This window comes from Phocoena sinus, chromosome 2 (genome assembly GCF_008692025.1).
Source record: "Phocoena sinus isolate mPhoSin1 chromosome 2, mPhoSin1.pri, whole genome shotgun sequence".
NCBI classification, from domain to species: Eukaryota; Metazoa; Chordata; class Mammalia; order Artiodactyla; family Phocoenidae; genus Phocoena; species Phocoena sinus.
Genome location: NC_045764.1, coordinates 101,175,959 through 101,195,916, shown reverse-complemented (window position 1 = coordinate 101,195,916; position 19,958 = coordinate 101,175,959). Strand labels below are relative to the sequence as shown.

General features: G+C 40.9%; 1 protein-coding gene across 1 annotated transcript; it reads left to right on the top strand.

Annotated features, from left to right (window-relative positions):
• Nucleotides 1-1,307: 1,307 nt before the first annotated feature.
• On the top strand, nt 1,308-18,932 carry TTC5 (tetratricopeptide repeat domain 5). Its single transcript, XM_032624162.1, has 10 exons — nt 1,308-1,379; nt 4,762-4,894; nt 5,822-6,033; nt 6,394-6,544; nt 7,729-7,820; nt 10,928-10,984; nt 11,562-11,708; nt 12,046-12,260; nt 15,290-15,434; nt 18,325-18,932. Exons 1-10 carry the CDS (start codon nt 1,329-1,331, stop codon nt 18,442-18,444), a joined length of 1,323 nt encoding a protein of 440 aa, XP_032480053.1. The 5' UTR covers nt 1,308-1,328; the 3' UTR covers nt 18,445-18,932.
• Nucleotides 18,933-19,958: the final 1,026 nt, after the last annotated feature.

Genomic DNA, 19,958 nt, shown 5'->3' with positions numbered 1-19,958 from the left:
CTCTTTCAGAGATAGTCTATGTGGAAGCAAATACTTTTTTATGTAAAAATTATGTTTGGGAACTTCCCTGGTAGCACAGAGGTTAAGAATCCACCTGTGTCCACCTGGGGACACAGGTTCCAGCCCTGGTCCGAGAAGATCCCACGTGCTGCGTAGCAACTAAGCCCCTCTGTGCCACAGCTACCGAGCCTGCGCTCTAGAGCCCGTGAGCCACAACTACTGAGCCCATGTGTCTAGAGCCCATGCTCCACAACAAGCGAAGCCACCGCAATGAGAAGCCCGCACACCGCAACGAAGAGCAGCCCCCACTCACTGCAGCTAGAGAAACCCACGTGCAGCATTGAAGACCCAACGCAGCCAAAAATAAATAAATATATTTTTAAAAAATGTTTAATAAAAATTATGTTTGTTTTCGAGTAGGTAATACATGTACATGATAAAACATTCAAAAGTGTACCCAGTGAAAAGAATGTTCTTTGCCTAGACAACCCTCAGTCCCCCTATTTCCCTCTCCAGAGACATTGTTTTTTTAAATACCCTTGGGGATAAAGCCTATCAATATATAAGCATTATTAGTGTACTAATACATATACTATTAGTGTATTCGTGATGGCTTTCTTTTTTTTTTGCGGTATCACTGTTGTGGCCTCTCCCGCTGCGGAGCACAGGCTCCGGACATGCAGGCTCAGCGGCCATGGCTCACGGGCCCAGCCACTCCGTGGACCGGGGCACGAGCCCGTGTCCCCTGCATCGTCAGGCGGACTCTCAACCACTGCGCCACCAGGGAAGCCCGTGATGGCTTTCTTAATACCAATCCAAGTGCAGTAGATTTATTAGGATAGTGTGTTCAAAATCATAAAATTCCTCATGTATAGAAAATCACTGTAAGGCCTAGAAAACATTCAGACAAGTTACCTTACCATTGTACTACATTTCCTGCAAAATTTTAAACTTAACAACACAGGCATCCACTGTCTTAGCTTGTTTTCTTTTTTGGGGTATTATAATCTTGGTATAAATAAATAGGAAGATACGAAACAATAATATGTATACACTCAATCTGAGAACATTTTGTTTACAGGATTTGGAAAAGAAAGTTTATGAATTCGAAAGTGATTGCAGACCATTTCCTTTGAGCTATAGGCATTGGGTTAATTAGGTTTGGAGCGACGCCCTTCTTTGAAAACCAGCTCAAAACCAGCTTCATTGAAAACTCAGGCGCGGTAAGCCTCCAGAGCTCTAGATGTCGCTGTGGCTCCATGGTGGGGACGGGTATGCGTCTCTGTGGTTATAAAGTTGGGGGCGGAGAAGCTAAGGGTGTCTGGGAAATGATGGCTGAGGAAGAGGAAGCAGTCAAGGAGATTTTGCCGAAATTGCAGGTGAAGCCATAGATTAAACTCTGTCTTACTCGGGAGGAAGTAGAGAGCCCAGTTTATGCAGTGACTTCGAATTTCTTGACATATACCCGCCGCTGGTGTCTGTGTGGTTACTATAACAACTCCCGAAGGTGCAGCCGCAGCTGGCTAGGGGAGGTCCCGGGCAGGGGACGGACGCAGCCAGTTTGTTGGGACCGCCTGCTGCTGACCTGACTGCGCTCAATTTCAGACCTGTTGGGAAGAGGATTTATTGCTAACTTTATTCCTGTACATTCTTGGGAATTTTTTCCCCTCAATTCACTCACAACAAATAGCATACACTTGTGTTTGGCAGATCTGCAGGAGCTGTTACCTATCGCATGTTGTTTTGATCCCCACGAAGACCAGTACTTTTCTGCTTTCAAATCGGCAGCGATCACAGTAGTGGCTTGCACCGCGTGTATTCTGGTTACTCCCCTTAGAACTTCACAGTTTTGATTTTTTGCACACTGTGCAATTCCAGTTTGGGGCCTGGGGCAGAAGTCTCCAGACTTCACCCAGTCCACAGTTGACTGTGGTGAGTGGGACAGTCTTTTGTACTTGGTAGGTAGGAGCTAACTAATTGCTTGGTTCTTTACCTTTCTTTTGATGACCGAAGATTTTTCTTAAACCTCAGAAAATGAGTTTTTTGTGTTCTAAGACAGCCTGAAATTTAAACATTAGGCTTATGACAGGCTTGTAACTTTCTTAAAGGCTTCTACTGCAAAAGTTTAAACATTGGTGAGATTTCTTTGTTTCCTGAACAGATTAAAATAATAACGCTTTTTAGAGTGTGAGCTTTGTTTCACACTTTGATTAATTTAATTTTTTTTTTTTTTTGCGGTACGCGGGCCTCTCACTGCTGTGGCCTCTCCCGTTGCGGAGCACAGGCTCCGGACGCGCAGGCTCAGCGGCCATGGCTCACGGGCCCAGCCGCTCCACGACACGTGGGATCTTCCCGCACCGGGGCACGAACCCGTGTCACCAGCATCGGAAGGCAGACTCTCAACCACTGCGCCACCAGGGAAGCCCTAATTAATTTAATTTTATTCACTAGTGTGACTGACTAAAATCAGAGATTCTCAATCTGGCTCCATATTACAAACATTGTTTGTGCATGTATGTTTGTATATATGTAGAGAAAAACCTGAAAAGGTTAACTAAGCAGTGGTTATCTCTGAGGTTATTGGGATAATTATGAGGAATTTTTAACCTTTTCTATTTTACATGTACCTATTTGAATTTTAACAACTAATATATATTGATTTTTGCCATGAGAAAAAAGTTATTAAAAACGTTCACTCTAGGAAAACAAACCAACAACAAAATCAAACAATTTCTTGCATGTTTGCTATAACAACTAAAAACAAACAATAAGACCTTTTCTATAATTCTTAATATGTAGCTGTGCTGATTGCAGGACAAAAGGAAATGGGTTGTAGTATTTGCTGAGAGCTGTCTTTTCCTGCTTTGATTTGTGGTAGATGCCCTAAGCAGCTAGGTAGAGGATACCTGGGGTATCTTGGGGGTGAGTGGGGAAGGTGCAGGGATGGAATAGGAGAATGCAATAGAGAGAGGAAAGGGATGGTGATGTTGCTATTCATAGGAATGGTGGTAAACTTTATTTCATTGTTACAGACATTTTAAGTTAGAAGGAATATATAAAACGATTTTTCTCAAAGTGTGTTTTACAGATCATTTTTATTAAAGTCATGCAGGGTGCTTGTTAAAATGCAGAATTTTGGGTTCTGCTAAAACCACTAACATCAGAATGTCTGTAGCCTGGGTCCTGGAAATAATACACGCAGCACAACTTGAAAAGCACTGCTGCAGAAAGCGGTAGTCTTAACTTCTTCACTCTGGGTAGGATTTTAAATTAAGTATAGTACATAAGTATTTGTTAGAGAAAGGGAGATTCATTGATTTATTTAATGAGAGCCTATCATGTCCCACACCCTCTGGTAGTGCTCAGGTATAGCTCTAAACAAAACCGATTAAGATACTCCCATCGTGGAGCTTACATTCCAGTGGTGGAGATAGACAGTGGATGATTAATGAATAGGCCACATAATTTCAAATAAGTACCATGAAGGAAGGTAAGAGTGTGATTTAACAGTGGGGCGGAGGAGGAAAGGGTTACTTTAGTTTGGGTAGTCAGGGAGAGCCTCTCTGAAAAATTGATATTTGAACTGAGATCTAACTAATGATGAGAAATGAGCCATGCAAAGGTCAGGAGAAAGAATGTCCAGGCAGAGGGAATAGCTAAGGAATAGGCTTAGTGGATTTGAGGAACTAGATGAAAGCCAGTATGGCTTGAGAATTGTAGGAGAGTGATAAGAAGTCTGTGTCAGGATGAATGGTGGGAGGTCAGATCTTACAGTCTTCTAGGCCGTAATAAGGAGTTGGATTTTATTCTGTCTGCAGTGGGAAACTATCTGAGTGTTGTGACATGAGGTACATTTCTGTGAGGCCACTCCAGCTATAGTGAGGAGAATGGGAAAGAGTAGAAGCAGGATGACCAGTTAAGAAGCTATTGAAATGTTCCAGGCAAGTAATGAGGATAGTCATAGAGAGATGGAGACAGGTGGATGGATTTGGGATGTGATGTGGAGGTGGTTGATAAGACTTGGTAGGATTAGATTATACCTTTCTGCTGCTGTTTTGTTTTAGGAAAAGACTAGATAATGGAAAAGCTTTGACTGGTGTCCCAGAAAGACTCAGAGATAGAGATATTTAAAAGAGAACATTTACTTGGAAAGAATGTGACTTGACAAAAATAAAACAAACAAAAGCACAAGTGTTTAAAGAATCAAAACTCTGTAAAAAAAATACCAAGGTTATCAAGCTTAAATTGGTCTGTTTGTTGTGGAAAACGACTCTTACTTGTTTGTCATGTTCACAGTGGTCATGTATTTTCAGACACCGACATAGGAATAATCAGGGGTAAGGTATTGTTTTTGTTAGGAAGTCCAGTTTTAAAAAGGTAAATTTCGAAGTTTTACACTTTGGGGACCAGTACCAGATAGGATGATCTTATTAACTTTGTTTTATCTCAAGTTGCAAAGCGTTTCCTCCCTCCTGACTATGGTATGTGAAGTGCTTAGTCATTTTGGAAGCTCTGCTGGATCTGGGAGGAGAGAAGTATCATGACGGTGCAGACTGGCTTGGGACAGTGTGAGAGTGGGCTGGGCTACTTTCCTTCACGATCTGTGGTATTTTGATAGACCTGTCCACCTGCCTCTTGTGTCATTCCTAGGTAAGGTAGAGAATCAGCATTTCCAGGCCAAAAGCTGGTATGGCTCGCCAATCTCAAGTTTACTTGTCTGGTCTTCTCTGCACTTAATGGTACCATTCTTATACTTCCTAGGAACTGGTGGATCGGCTCTATTCATTTCGAGAGTGCTATTTCGAGACGCACAGTGTTGAGGATGCTGGGAGGAAGCAACAGGATGTGCGGGAGGAGATGGAGAAGACCCTGCAGCAGATGGAGGAAGTAGTGGGTATGAGTCCCAAAAGAACACACCAACCCCTGGTCCCTCACTGAAATGTGATGGAGTTTTGCTCTCTCTGTGGATTCTTTGGTATCCTGTTTGTGGCTGCCACAAGATGGTGCAACAGAATATTTCTTCTAGGGGTGCCTGTGCAAGGATGGCAGCCTTTCAGCTCTCTAAACTCCATTTCCCAGTGCCATGAAATAAAAAAGAGCATGCTTGTTGCTTGATTACTATTGCAGTAATCTTCTTAACTGACCTTTCTGCCTCTAATTTCTTTTACTTCCAAATCAACTTAAATAATGACCATGGCCATTATGTTTCTAAATCCTTACTTCATGCATTTACTCTCATTCCTTGTCTGCCTCTCTGCTCAAGTATCTTCAAAGATTCCTACTTTTGACGGATTGAAGTCCAGACCTCTTCACTTGGTATTCAAGTCTCCATTGTCTGACTTTTTTTTTCCTACCCTTATCTCTGACTACCTACTTACAAAGGAACTTTTTGTTTCATTCAGGTTGAACCATCCATTCTCCCACTAACATGCCACATGTATTTCTGCCTCTTTGTTTACATCATTTTTCTCCCTGGAGTGTCTTGTCTTTTCTCCTTTTCACTTTGTAAAGTCCATTCATTGGGTGTATGCCATATGCTCCTTGTCATTGTTTTTTTGATTTTCCATGGATATGCTTTGTCCTCTCCACTAGATTGTAAGCCCCTCAAAGGTAGGGATAATGCTTTCTTTGGTACTCTGTTTTCTAACAGTACACTGCATGTGGTAGATTTTCAATAAATGATTTGTTCATGAAGATTTTCTCAATTATTTCATTCCTAGAACTGGCATGGGGTTATTCCTTGAGCGAGTACTCTAGTCTTACCTGTAAGACTGCCTGGGTTTCCACTTTCCTTTCCACTTTTCTTTTCCCTTCCTCCTAGGTTCTGTCCAGGGCAAGGCACAGGTTCTGATGCTAACTGGGAAGGCACTGAATGTGACTCCTAACTATAGCCCTAAGGCTGAGGAGCTTCTGTCAAAGGCTGTGAAGCTGGAGCCCAAGCTGGTGGAAGCCTGGAACCAGCTGGGTGAGGTGTACTGGAAAAAAGGGGATGTTGCAGCTGCCCACACCTGCTTCTCAGGAGCTCTCACCCATGTGAGCCACCCACTATGCCCTTGGAAAACACAGATGGGAAGGATGGGATTTCTTTGGTTCTGTGAGTTTCCCTAGATCATGAATACCAGAGTAGAATTGTACTGGAACTAGGAGAACAGAATCAGAAGTGGGGGAAACAGGGACAGGGGACTGGGAAAGGAAGAAGATGATGGGATCAGGTTCAGGGGTAGATGAGAAGTGAAGAGAAGTTAGCAACCAAGTTGATCCTGTAAATGGGGGTCTAAGACACAGATGGCAGTAAGAATTAAGATGAAAAATTAAAATAAGATTGAGATAGAGTAGATCTGGAAAGGGGAACTAGAATCACAAAGGTTGAATATACGCCTTCTGCATTTGCAGTGCAAGAACAAAGTCTCCCTTCAAAACCTGTCAATGGTGCTTCGCCAACTGCGGACTGACTCTGGAGATGAACATTCTCGCCATGTCATGGACAGTGTCCGACAGGCTAAGTTGGCTGTGCAGATGGACATCCTTGATGGCCGCTCTTGGTGTGAGTGCTCTCAAAAGATCTCCGGCAAGCTTCTAGAGCAGTGGTTCTCAACCGTGGCTGCACACCAGAATCACCTGGAGCCCATCTATTGAGTCTGACTCCAATACGTGTGAAGCCACGGCATCTTTGCTTTGAAGAAACCCAAAAGATATTTTGATGAACCACTATTCTAGGAACTATGGACCTTTTCATCCAAGAGAGGAGGCTTATATTTCCATATAAGCAAGGCAGAGCTTTTGTGCAGTCTGTTGTAGTTTCTCCTTTGTGTCCATGTTTGCCTCTTTATCCCAGTGGAATTTTGGGTATACTTGTAAGTTTAGTGTCATCAATGGTTTGTTTCAGACGTGGGGCCTTTCATATAGACTTTTGAGGGTAACCAAAATATTTTTACTTTGAACTTGAGCTCTGAGATGATCCATCACTGAGTTGCTTAGTTTTTTTCTCTTCCCCTGCAACCCCCTTAGGTGGGACAGGATGGCTAGAGTGGGCTGGAGTTGGGTATTTCTCTTCCTTAGGTCAGTTACCCTCTGATAACTGATAGCAGGTTAGACTCTGGTTAATTAGTTTCTCCCGAGGGCAGGCCTTGTTAAGAATGGAGTGCTCGGGAGTTCCCTGGTAGGCTAGTGGTTAAGATCACAGGCTTTCATTGCCATGGCCTGGGTTCAATCCCTGGTCGGGGAACTGAGATCCCATAAGCCATGTGATGTGGCCAAAAAAACCCACAAAAACAAGAAGAAGAAGAAGAGAGTGTTCTGGCATATTTCAAAAAAGTTCCTTTGCCCCCTCCCTCTGCTGGAAGTATGAGGGTGTTCTTCTCCGATGTTTGCTGTGGGAATCTGGTTGAGTTCCTAGAGGTAAATCTCACAATATTGTGGGGACTCCCTTGTGACTGGGACCCCTGGGCTTGTCCACACTGAGCCTCCAGAATTCGTCAATTTCAGTTCAGGTTTTCCTACCCCAGCAGTGTTCCTGTGGTAGCTCATAAGTTTCTGCTCTGCTAAGCCGTAACTCCCTGTATTCACCTGTCTCTCCAATTTTGGGGGCAGCAGTTTGCCCTGTGTTATCCCCTTTCTTACGCATCCAAGAAGAGTTGTGGATTTTTTAGTCTGTTCGGCCTTTTCCTTGTTAGGACTGAGTGGCGACTTCAAGCTCCTTACATGCGGAACCCTGTGTTTCTCTTTCAGATATTCTGGGGAATGCGTACCTTTCTCTTTACTTTAATACTGGCCAGAACCCTAAGATCTCCCAGCAAGCCCTCAGTGCCTATGCCCAAGCAGTAAGTATTTATGGTCACCCAGACAAGATATACAGAGGCAGCAGCAGAAACAAGAGTGTTGTTCAGTCTTCCTCGTGGCTTTTTAGCAAGACGCACGGGCAGTGTTCGCTGGCGTCCAGTGTGCGTAGTTTCGCAAAGCTGGTTGTGCAAAGGTGATGTATCTCCTCCTATAACTTGAGTATTAGCAACCACTTGCAGTGTGTGCCTCAGTGCTAGGTAGCTCCTTGAGCTGTTTGGATTTCATACAGGTGTGCATAACCAAACCACAGAGCCCATGCCAACATGTTCATCTCTTTAATATGTTCTGTGTGAAAATAATGCTTGTTAATATTCGTGTACATTTTTAAAGAAAAATAAAAACTCTGATACTTAAGTATAAATTAAGCAGTATCCCCAGGTTCACCATTAGATAGTATGGCTCTGGACTTCCCACAGACTAAAATGGAAAACAGCATGTAGCCCATTCTACGTTGTAGCCTAGGGATTAACTCACTGGAGCTCATGCTTTGCCTTAGGCTTTCAGACTATGTTTATATCGATAGCCACTTGCAGGGGAATTTCCTTCAGGCCTTGAGTGCCTGACTGCTCACTGTTACAAGGTTTACATTGACCTTTAGAGCACTTTTTATATAGGCTTCATATTCACTTTCTTTTGTTTTCTCTTGACATGGAGACTTGCTTTTTAACTTACCATTATTTATTTTGCTCTGACTGGCAGAATAAGGAATATAGCTACCTTATATTCATGTTTGCAGTTTAGGAACTGTTCTTTTTTCACCATCCCACAGGAACTTTATTTTTCACAAAGCTGAAGTGCAAAACATAGATAACCATTTTTAATAAGCACAGTCAAATTTTTAACCACAAGACGTCTACAAGAATTATAACTTTAAAAAATACAACCAATTTTTATATTTCAAAAATAGCTCAACTCAGATTAATTTCTTAAAAAGTACACTTCTCATACTATGTTTTTGGCATTACCCTGGTTGAACTCTGATGCAGCCATAATCAGGAGCTGTGGGCACACATGTGTGAACCGTGCTCTTGCCCTCACTGCTGTGCCGATGAGTGCAGCTCAACTGGTGGGACTCACACTCATGACAGGAGTGTGCAGTAATAAAATGGCATTTTAAGAAATGACAGATATGACTTCCTCACACACTGTGCTGCTCACTGTAGTCTTAATGGTGGCATTTAACTCAACCCAACCTGTATAGCCAGTGGGGTTGTTCTTTTTTTCAATCAGGGAAATTTTCAGGCTGAGGAATTATATTTTACTCTAATTTCTTAATCTGGTAAACGTTTACATTTTAAAGCATGATGTACTACCTTAAAATTTTATGTTTGTCTTCTGCTAAACAGTTGCTTTTAACTCTTAATTTCTTCATCAGTCCTGCATTTTTAAACATAGTTGAACCAACCATTTAAACAATTTAATTCATGTTGTTTGTGCTTTTGCAGTGTGCCAGGCAATGAATGGAATTAAAAAATGAAGTGATCATAGCCATGAACATCACCAGCAGTTTCTTCATAACATATTTGTCTGCACTGTCGTGTGGTTTCTGGCCATGTGTTTAAATTGGAGAATCAGAATTTGGCTTTCACTATGTGTTTTAAGGGAGCTTGGATGTAGATGTTTGTATCTGGAGCCAGGCTCATGGGCAGAGGAAATGCATTAAATTGACATCATTTCTTTCCTAGGCTTTCCTCATTTATACCAGCATCTTATTGACTAAAATAAATTTTTATCAGTTTTTTTTTTTTTTTTTAGTATTGTAGTTTTTACTGGAAAAAATTCACATGTAAGTGGATCTATGCAGTTCAAACCTGTGTTGTTCAAGGGTTTTTTTTCTTTCATCTTTATTGGAATATATCTGCTTTACAATGTTGTATTAGTTTCTGCTATACAACAGAATGAATCAGCTATATGTATACATATGTCCCCATGTCCCCTCCCTCTTGAGCCTCCCTCCCACCCTCCCTATCCCACCCCTCTAGGTGGTCACAAAGCACTGAGCTGATCTCCCTGTGCTATGCAGCAGCTTCCCACTAGCCATCCATTTTACGTTTGGTAGTGTATATATGTCAATGCTACTCTCTCGCTTCATCCCAGCTTCCCTTCCCCGCCCCGTGTCCTCAAGTCCATTCTCTACGTCTCCATCTTTATTCCTGCCCTGCCACTAGGTTCATCCATACCGTTTTTTTAGATTCCACATGTATGCATTTGCGTAGGGTATTTGTTTTTCTCTTTCTGACTTACTTCACTCCGTATGACAGACTTATTTATTTATTTATTTGGTTGTGCCAGGTCTTAGCTGCAGCTCGTGGGCTCCTTAGTTGCAGCATGTGAACACTTAGTTGCAGCATGCATGTGGATTTAGTTCCCTGACCAGGGATTGAACCTGGGCCCCCTGCATTGGGAGCACGGAGTCTTAACCACTGAGCCACCGGAGAAGTCCCTTTATCAGATGTTAATCACATATTCTATTTTTATACTATTGCATGGATAAATTATAATCATATTTTAAAGTTTCATGCAAATACGAAACCCTTTCATCCTTGAGGTTTCAGGGATTGAGTAATATGTGCCACACAAGCAGTTACTGTATAACAGTGTGGGTATAGGAAACTTTTTTTTTTTAATTTATTTTATTTTTGGCTGCATTGGGTCTTTGTTGCCATGTGTGGGTTTTTCTCTAGTTACGGCAAGCGAGGGCTACTCTTCGTTGTGGTGCGCAGGCTTCTCATTGCGGTGCCTTCTCTTGTTGCGGAGCACGGGCTCTCGGTGCACGGGCTCCAGTAGTTGTGGCACGTGGGCTCAATCGTTGTGGCTCGCGGGCTCTAGAGTGCAGGCTCAGTAGTTGTGGTGCATGGGTTTAGTTGCTCCGTGGCATGCGGGATCTTCCCGGACCAGGGATCGAACGCATGTTCCCTGCATTGGTAGGCGGATTCTTAACCACTGCGCCACCAGGGAAGCCCTGGGAAACATTTTGACAAGCAAGAAACTTAAATTTTTCCAGGGTAAGGAGGTTTAAGACATGCTGTGCATGGCCATCCTTAAGACTGCGACAAGAGCCACTGATGATCTTTTTATCCCACTGTAGGAGAAGGTTGACAGGACAGCTTCCAGCAATCCTGATCTTCATTTGAACAGGGCAACGGTAAAAAAAAAAAAAATCATTTGTGTGGGGGAGTGGTCATCTGAAGGTAAAATACATAAGATATCTAGGTCTTAGCCTGTGAGGATGACTGAGTATTCACAGGGACAAGGTTGGGTACAAACTGTGAGAGGAAAGCCAAATTATTTCTGGGAAAAGCTAGCTTAGTTTGACTAAAGTATCTGGAGGGAAAGGTAAAGGGGCTGAGTTGGTGGGAGGGTAAATAGAAGATGGGGGACACAGTTCAGAAGACTTTCCTGAAGTGTTCATTGTAAACATAAAAATAGAATCACCCAATATATACAACTTAACTGTTGTAGAGTTTGGAAGTTAGCTTCTTTGAAATGATTCCATCTTTGGGGCTGTGATCACCTTGGCCAGGATGTAAGGTGTTTACTGGCTCTTCAGGCTGTTCATCTGTAGAAGAGGAAGACAGCTGGGAAGGAAAACAGTTTATTTCTCTAGATTCCTAGCCCACTGTGCTATTACTAATCTCTCCCTGGCCCCTCCCCCCACCCCACGGATAGTTTGTGTTGAACACACTTATAATTGGGAGGTTTTTTGGTTACTTCTCGTGCAGTTACATAAATATGAAGAGAATTATGGGGAGGCCCTGGAAGGCTTTTCTCGGGCTGCAGCACTGGACCCTGCCTGGCCAGAGCCCCAGCAGCGAGAGCAGCAACTCCTGGATTTCCTGAATAGATTAACCAGCCTCCTTGAGAGCAAGGTAGAGATGTCTAAATGCTGAATTCTGCTTTTTTATTCTGCTGTAGGCCAGTAAAATAAGAATAAAGTAGGCCTCGGTAGTAGTGACCCTATAGAAGTGGGTAGGTGGGAGGGGAGGACTAGACTCTCAAGGAGAGTGACTAGTTCCCAGCTTCTTTTTTTAACGTCCTTATTGGAGTACAATTGTTTTTACAATAGTGTGTTAGTTTCTGCTTTATAACAAAGTGAATCAGCTATACATATACATATATCCCCATATCTCTTCCCTCTTGCGTCTCCCTCCCTCCCACCCTCCCCATCAGTTCCCAGCTTCTTACCTATTTCCTTTTCCTTTGCAGGGAAAGGTGAAGACCAGAAAGTTACAGAGCATGCTTGGTAGCTTGCGCCCAGCCCATCTAGGCCCTTGTGGAGATGGGCGCTATCAGTCAGCCTCTGGGCAGAAGGTGACCCTGGAGCGCAAGCCCCTGAGTGCTCTGCAGCCTGGTGTAAATAGTGGAGCTGTGGTCCTGGGAAAGGTGGTGTTCAGCCTTACTACGGAGGAGAAAGTCCCCTTGTGAGTTTCTGTTGCCTTTTCTCTTTTTCATCGTTTTAAACTAGTTGCTCTTATTTCCTGGCCTTTCTCTAAAAGTTGAGGACATTGTTAGTGGTCAGAGATTAGTGAGTTCTGCTTCCCTTCTGTGACTGTCTTCCCTTCTGTGAGCAAGTATTGTTTAGGTGATATCTAACAATCTCTATAGATTCTGTCACCGTCCATTTTTTCCCTGAGCTTGGTGTTCTGTGGACTCCTATATTCGAAGCTGAAATTTGACAGCTACTTTTTTTTTATGAGACAGATGGAAACCTTAAAATTCTCCTACCTCTTTGTGTTTTCATGATCATAGAGGCACAAAGAGGAAGAATTCTAAGTCCTCTTTGGACTTAGGTATGCCTAAGCAGTTCTGGAAGGTGAGCTTTGAGTTTGAATTTATGGCCTGATGGAGAGATTCTCTCAGATGTTATTCAACAAATATTCATTGAGCATCTGCTATATGTGTTGTAGGGAGTTAAAAAAAAATGTAACACACCCAAATGAAGGGTGCTTATAGTCTAGCAGAGGAAATGACTTAAAAATATTCATTTAGAAAATTTTTAACTCTTGAAAAATGAGGGTTTGATCAGTATCATCATTCCTTGGTCCTTCACTTACTTCCCAATCCCTGGTTGACTAGTTTCCTTTTCCTGTTTTCTACTGAATTTTTTTTGTTTCTGGGATCACCAGCGTTTGATCCAGTAGCTTCTACTGGAAGCATTCTGATTTCTCTGTCACTGTTCCCTTTCATATCCCTTCTGCTCCATTCAAACTAAAATATAACTCCCATTGTATGCCTGATATTCCTCCATGGCATTTTCATGGTATACGAATTTGAACAATTGAAGAGCAAGAGGATAGTTGAGAAAAGTTTAGTTACTAGAGCAGACCCTAGAGTTAAGAGGAATGAGAAAGAAATATAGACAAAGGTAGGGTTTTAGGGGCCCTTGAGAACAAATATTTTGCTACTCCTCTTTTTATGTGCAATTTCTAAATGTTAAGGTCTAGGAGGACTCCGTTTTTGTTCCTTTCCTGTTTTCTCTCTATATCAGGATGGCAAATAGATGCCAACTTTGATTACTTGGCAGTGGCTGCATGATTTACTGTAAAGAAGGATTCTGAGGCTTTGACTGGTTTCACCGGGAGAATGCTGTGCTTGATTTGCAGTGTTTGCTGTGAATTTGGGTGTGCCAAGTGATGGCATGAGCATCGATTCTTCACCATCTCACTTATAGGTCATCTCATTTGGTGACGTCATACAAACCCAAGTCTTTGGCTGCCTCTTCTATGCTCACAGGTCTAGCTCCAGCCTCGGGCTCATTTCCAACTTTTGGATTCCTATATCTAGCTGCCTCTGGGCTATAATAAGAAACCTCTAACTCAGTATGTTCAGAATTACTCACCTCATCTTTTTCTGGCAACCTGTTTGTCCTCCCTGAATTCCTTTTCAATCAATGGTACCACCTCTACTCAGTCACTTAATTAAGACTTTTGGAAGTTGTTCTAGACTTCTCCATTCTCTTGCTTTAAGGCAATCATCAAGTCCAATAGATATGCCTTTTAGTCCCTACTTTCCTGTCTTTACTAATTTAATAAAGCCTCTTAACACATCAACAGACAAGTCTCCCTGTTCCGTTTTTCCTCCAGTGTTCCACAGTACAGAGAAATATTTCCCAGATGCAGATCTGACCATTGCTATTTCTTATTTAAAATCTCTTACTGGTACTGTGTAGCTTTTAGGATGAAGTTTTAACTCTTTAGCTTAACACCCAAAACCCTTTATGATTTTCTCCCTGCCTCCCCGTGTCCATTATCTTCGTCACTTTAACGCTTGTACCTTTTGTCCCAACCTTGGGATTATTTTGTAGGTTTCAGAACAGCTATTTTCATGCCTCTGTGTTTTTACACACAGTTACTATGCCTGGATAATCTTTTTCCTGCTTCTTGATATAGATTACATTTTCCCCCCAACATTTTATTATAAAAATTTTCAAGCATACAGCGAAATTGAAAGAATTTTACAGTGAACATTTGTGTACCTATAGTCTACTATTAATATTTTATTATACTTAGTTTATCACAGATCTATTTATTCCCCTATTCATCTGTTGGTCTCTCTTATTCTTGGTCCATTTCAAAGTAAATTGCAAACATTAGTATACTTTCCTCTAAATACTTCAGCATGCAGTCATTAAGCAGAGTTCAATATTTGTTCATAATTTTATTCTTTTTATGTAAAATTTACATACAATGAAATACAGATCTTAGTGCATATTCCTAAGTTTTGACAAATGCATACACCCATATAACCTAAACACCTATAGGGAACATTACCACCACCTCAGAAGTTCTCTTATGTTTCTTCCCAGTCAAGCCATATCCCCTTCCCTTAGAGATTTTTTATTTCCACTGAGGATTAGTTCTCCTGTTCTAACCCAGGTAGTTTTTCATTCTTTAAGATTCAGTTTGAGGGTCTCCTCTTCACGGAAACCTTCCTGGCTTTCCATTGATTTAGACATTTCTCCTCTAGGCTCCCACAGCCCAGCCTTTGGCTTCACTGAATTCATCACAAGCAAAAAGCTATTCTGGCACCTATTGCAGTTGTACTGTCAGTGATGGTCTAATTGTCTGACACCCACTAGACTAATAAGCTCGCTCACAGTGCCTGACACATGATAGGTATTCAGTGAAAGTTTGTGGAATTAAATTAAATTGACAGTAATGGTTAGCGAGTTTGATGAAGGTTGTGATAGTTAAATTGATAGAGCAGGAATACTGCTCCGCTGCAACTTTTCGAACTAGTTCCTTATTAATATTTGTTGAATGTGTCCCAAGTTCTTAGAAAAGTGACAGATTGATGAGTCTTGTGCATGTTCCCTAAAGATACATATCTAAGACAAATGAGCCCTCAGATGTACATAGTGAATGATAGTACCTGTCATAGGAGTTCTAAACAAGTAACTAAGAAAGCTTTTTTTTTTTCTTCTCTCTCTTAACCCATCTTAACCTGGCAGTACATTTGGCCTGGTAGATTCAGATGGACCTTGCTGTGCAGTGATGGTATATAATATGGTGCAGAGCTGGGGAGTGCTCATTGGGGACTCTGTAGCCATCCCTGAGCCTAACCTTCGGCTTCACCGAATTCAGCACAAGGGAAAGGTGAGTGATGGCTAGGATTCTTTCTCACCTCATAGGCTCTCAAAGTGGGACAAGTTTACCTCTTTTAAAAAATATACATAAAATAAAGCATATATATGTGTGTGTGTGTTGTATGATATCCTATATTTACACATGTATGTGTAATTTATTTTTTACTAATAGTTTTACTCAAAAGTAATGTTTTTTGTTTTGTTTTTCTTTACTAAAAAACTACTAGTAAACAAAAAGAATTTAAAAAATGGACTGAACAGAGAAAGACAAATACATATGATATCACTTACATGTGAAATCTTTAAAAGCTGAACTGTGAAAACAGAGAGTAGAATGGTGATTATCCTGGGATGGTGGAATTGGGGAGATGTTGTTTAAAGGTATAAACTTGCAAGCAGTAGATAAATAAGTCCTGGAGATCTAATGCACAGCATAGTGATTATAGACAACAATATGGTATTATAAACTTCAAAGTTGCCAAGAGACTAGATCTTAATTGTTCCCACCACAAAAATGAAATGATAATTATGTGATGTGATAGAGATGTTAGCTAATGTAATGGTGGTAATCATATTGCAATATATAAATATATCAAATTAACATGTTGATTAATACCTTAAACTTACATAATGTTATATGCCAATTATTTCAATAAAAATAAATTTTAAAAAATGGACTAAAATATTGTCAGCCAGATGTTATTACTGTTAACAGTTTGGTATGTAAACCTCCAGTCTTTTCATAAATTTATGTACACATTCGTATGTATATTTTTAATTATGAGTGGAGTATTATATGCAAATGTTTGTGAGCATTTTCTGTGGTTTTCCGTATTCTGCAACATTGTTTTGAATTAACACATAGAGGTGGTGATGAAGATGATGATGATAGTTAAAATTTACTGAACACTTAACTGACTGCTAGACACTGTGCAAAGAGTTTTATGGCCTGCATTGGATCATTTAATCCTTACAAAACTCTACAAGAGCAGATATTTAACCGCTTTTTCCCCATTTAGATCAAGGGTCAGTCAGCAAACTCTGGCCGGTTGACCAATTCTGGCTCACTGCCTGTTTTTGTATGGCTTGTGAGCCAAGAATGGTTTTTATATTTTTTAATGAAAACAATTGAAAGAATAATAATAATTTGTGATACATGAAAATTACAGGAAATTAAAATTTCAGTGTTTGTAATTAAAATTTTTTGAAACAAAGTATACCCATTTGTTTACTGTTGTCTGTGGCTGCTTTTCTACTAGTGTCAGAGATGAATAGTTCTGTGACAGAGACTATATGACCCACAAAGCCTGAAATATTTATTATTTGACTCTTTACAGAAAAAATTTGCTGACCCCAGATCTAGATTATTAATAATTGTTCCTTACTATAAAAGTACTTTAGTAAATATTTTAATATCTGTGCATATCCATGGTTATTAAATAAATTTAATTAATTCATTAAAGAAATTAAGTGAATTTCTAAGGTAGAACCCTGGCTGCAAAGGGTATGCAGAATTCTAAGACTGTGGTTTTTTTTTTTTTTTTGGCTGCGTTGGGTCTTTGTTGCTGCGCTCAGGCTTTCTCTAGTTGTGGCAAGCGGGGGCTGCTCTTCGTTGCGGTGCACGGGCTTCTCGTTGCTGTGGCTTCTCGTTGCAGAGCACTGGCTCTAGGCACGCGGCCTTCAGTAGCTGCGGTGTGTGGACTCAGTAGTTGCAGTGCGCAGGGCTAGGCATGCAGACTTCAGTAGTAGTTGTGGTGCGTGGGCTCAGTAGTTGCAGTGCGTGGGCTCTAGGGCTCACGGGCTTCAGTAGTTGTGGCACGTGGGCTTAGTTGCTCCGCGGCATGTGGGATCTTCCCAGACCAGGGATCGAACCCTTGTCCCCTGCATTGGCAGGTGGATTCTTAACCACTGCGCCACCAGGGAAGTCCCTCTAAGACTTTTGATACATATTGCCAAACTATTTTTTGGAAGGTTGTACCAGTTAATAACCGTGGATGTCAGTAATTGTTTTTCTATGGTTTTCTCTGCAACTCTATGTAGAAACCTTTGAAAAATTATTTGCTGATTTTACATGAAAAGTATAGCATCAATATTGTTTGGCTTTGGTTTCTTGATTATTGGTGAGGTTGAAAATTTTATCATATGTTTATTGACTATAATTCTTTTATAAATTGCTTTTTTTTGGTCACTTGCCCATGTTCCTGTTAGGATGTTTTAAAAATTGATTTATGAAAACTGTTTAATTCACTTCTTTATTTTGACTCAAAAAAACCTCCTTTATACTCCAAGTGGAACAGTATTTTTTGGATAAAGATCTTTTAACAACACATTTTGCAACTTAAAGTACATTTGAACTGATAAATTGAGCTGATCTTTTCCGTTATTAGGAGAATGTTTAAACCTACATTTTGTTAATTCCTCCTGATATTAAAGGGGAAGTAAGTCTAATTTATATTAGGCAGATTAATTTATAACTTTACAAACACTTGATCTAAGAGTTTCTCAGACTTTCTATTGGCTCTGGCTTGGCTGCTGTGTGTATTTAGTTATAATTTATGATAAACACTGTGGGAAGGGAAGATTCTGTAGAGCTGGTGGGACCCTTTTGTTGGGCAGTGCCAGGATCCTGTTCTTTTTGAATCAGAATTGTCCCATTCTTGTAATGACAGTTACTGGCACTCTACCTGTCCCAGATTTTCCTTCTGAAGATTGAAAACTTTGGGAAAATTACATCCCCTATGTTAGTTCAGCTTTGTTTAATGTGAGGTGGAGGTAAGGGGTATATCTGCTGCGGGAGGTGGAAAGGAGGGGGTGAGAAAGCCACAGGTGGTGTATCCCTGTGCTGGAGTTTCTTCCATCTTAGGATCTGTAATGAGCCTCTGTATATTTGTCTTTTCCAGGACTATTCCTTTTCCAGTGTTCGTGTGGAGACGCCCCTCCTGCTGGTGGTGAATGGGAAGCCTCAGGGCTCCAGCAGCCAGGCCGCTGCCACAGTGGCATCGAGGCCACAGTGTGAATGACCTTCCTTGGATGGCATGCTAAAGAGGGAGTAGAGGCGAGGAGAAAAGCTCAAGGGCACTCGGCAACTGCACCAGCCAGATCCAGTGACGCAACTGGAATTGGGGGGACGTTTTAGATGACAACTTTCCTTTCCTCTGCCCTGTAAGACACTTTGTGTCTTCTTTCTTTCCTGTTATGTTCCAGCTCTCTCTGGGGCCACACATGTCCCTGGTATATCTCCTGCCTCTTCCATTGCTCTTCTATGTTTTAGGCAAAGAGCATGGAGTTGGTAGAAGTGTTGGGACCTTGTCATGGGACAGAGTCCCCAAGGTTCCTGTTCTTGCCTCCTTCCTGAGCCTCATGTGTATATATCATTTCAGTATTTATTGCTAAGGGAGGGGGTTTAATTTTTTTAATGACTTAGTTTTTGAGCAGTTTTTATTTTTAAAATTTAGGTGCTTCCCCTTCTTTGGGGCTGGAACAGAATTAAATTTGTTTGGAAAAAAAATACTGTGTAGTTTGGCCTGCTTCATTCTCTCTAGGCTTGAATTCTTGGTTTTAGGATCACTTCAATCCATTAGAGTAATACCCCCTTCCCCGCTTTTTTCTTTAAGCAAAATAGTTTACTTCTCTTTCAGTTAAAAGAAATCTGGCAATAGGCAGCCCAGGGCAGGGATGGCAGTTCCACAAAGTTGTTGGGAACCAGCTTCCTTCCACTTCCCCATTCTGTCATCCTTAGGAGTGGCTCTTATCATAGTCCAACATGACAGCAGTACTATTCTAATAGTGTTACTAGGGTGAAAGACCAGAGAGAGCTAGATATTCAATTCCTTTAGGTTCTAGTGATACATTTTATAACAGTTTCTTTTAATATCCTCGTGGAAAAATAGGGAAATATGAGGGAGGATTATTAACCAACTGAATGGTTATAACCAGAGAGTGTATTAATGGATACAGATTAATTTGGAAGACTTCTAGTGATGTTTGTGTTTTAAGAAGTCCTTCCCTATCCTGAAGTCATCAAGACATATCCCCTCTGTTGATTTATGAATTTTTATCATTTTGTCCTTTTCTTTCATTATGACCTTTCTTGTGTTACGATGTAGGTATATAATTTTTTTTCTTAATGAGTAATTAATTGCCCCAGCACCTTTTATTAAAGATCCATCCTTTGCCCACTGATCTTTAAAGCCCAATCTGTCTTAAACCAACTTTTTATATATAGTATATAGGTCTGTTTCTGAGCTTTCTCTTCTGATCTATTCTGATCTATTTGTCTATTTCTATTCCAATACCATATTGTCTTCTCATTTTATAAAAAGTCAGTATCCAATCAGAATAACAATGGGCCATGTTGTTCTTAACCAGTGGCCCATTTACATTTTAGAATCCATAAATTTTCGTGAAAAACTCTGGGTTTTGCTTGGGGTTGCATTGAATTTATAGATCAATTTAGGAAGAACAGACATGTTTATAACATTGAATCTTCTTATTCATGATTTTCTTCATTTATTTAAGTCTTCAGTATATTTCA

What these genes read in the sequence shown, in the direction of transcription:
- TTC5 (XM_032624162.1), top strand. Translation starts at nt 1,329, where the DNA reads ATGATGGCTGAGGAAGAGGAAGCAGTCAAGGAGATTTTGCCGAAATTG. An exon ending in AGATTTTGCCGAAATTGCAG is followed by an intron (nt 1,380 to 4,761) that starts GTGAAGCCATAG and finishes TATACTTCCTAG; the next exon opens with GAACTGGTGGATCGGCTCTA. An exon ending in TCTCAGGAGCTCTCACCCAT is followed by an intron (nt 6,034 to 6,393) that starts GTGAGCCACCCA and finishes CTGCATTTGCAG; the next exon opens with TGCAAGAACAAAGTCTCCCT.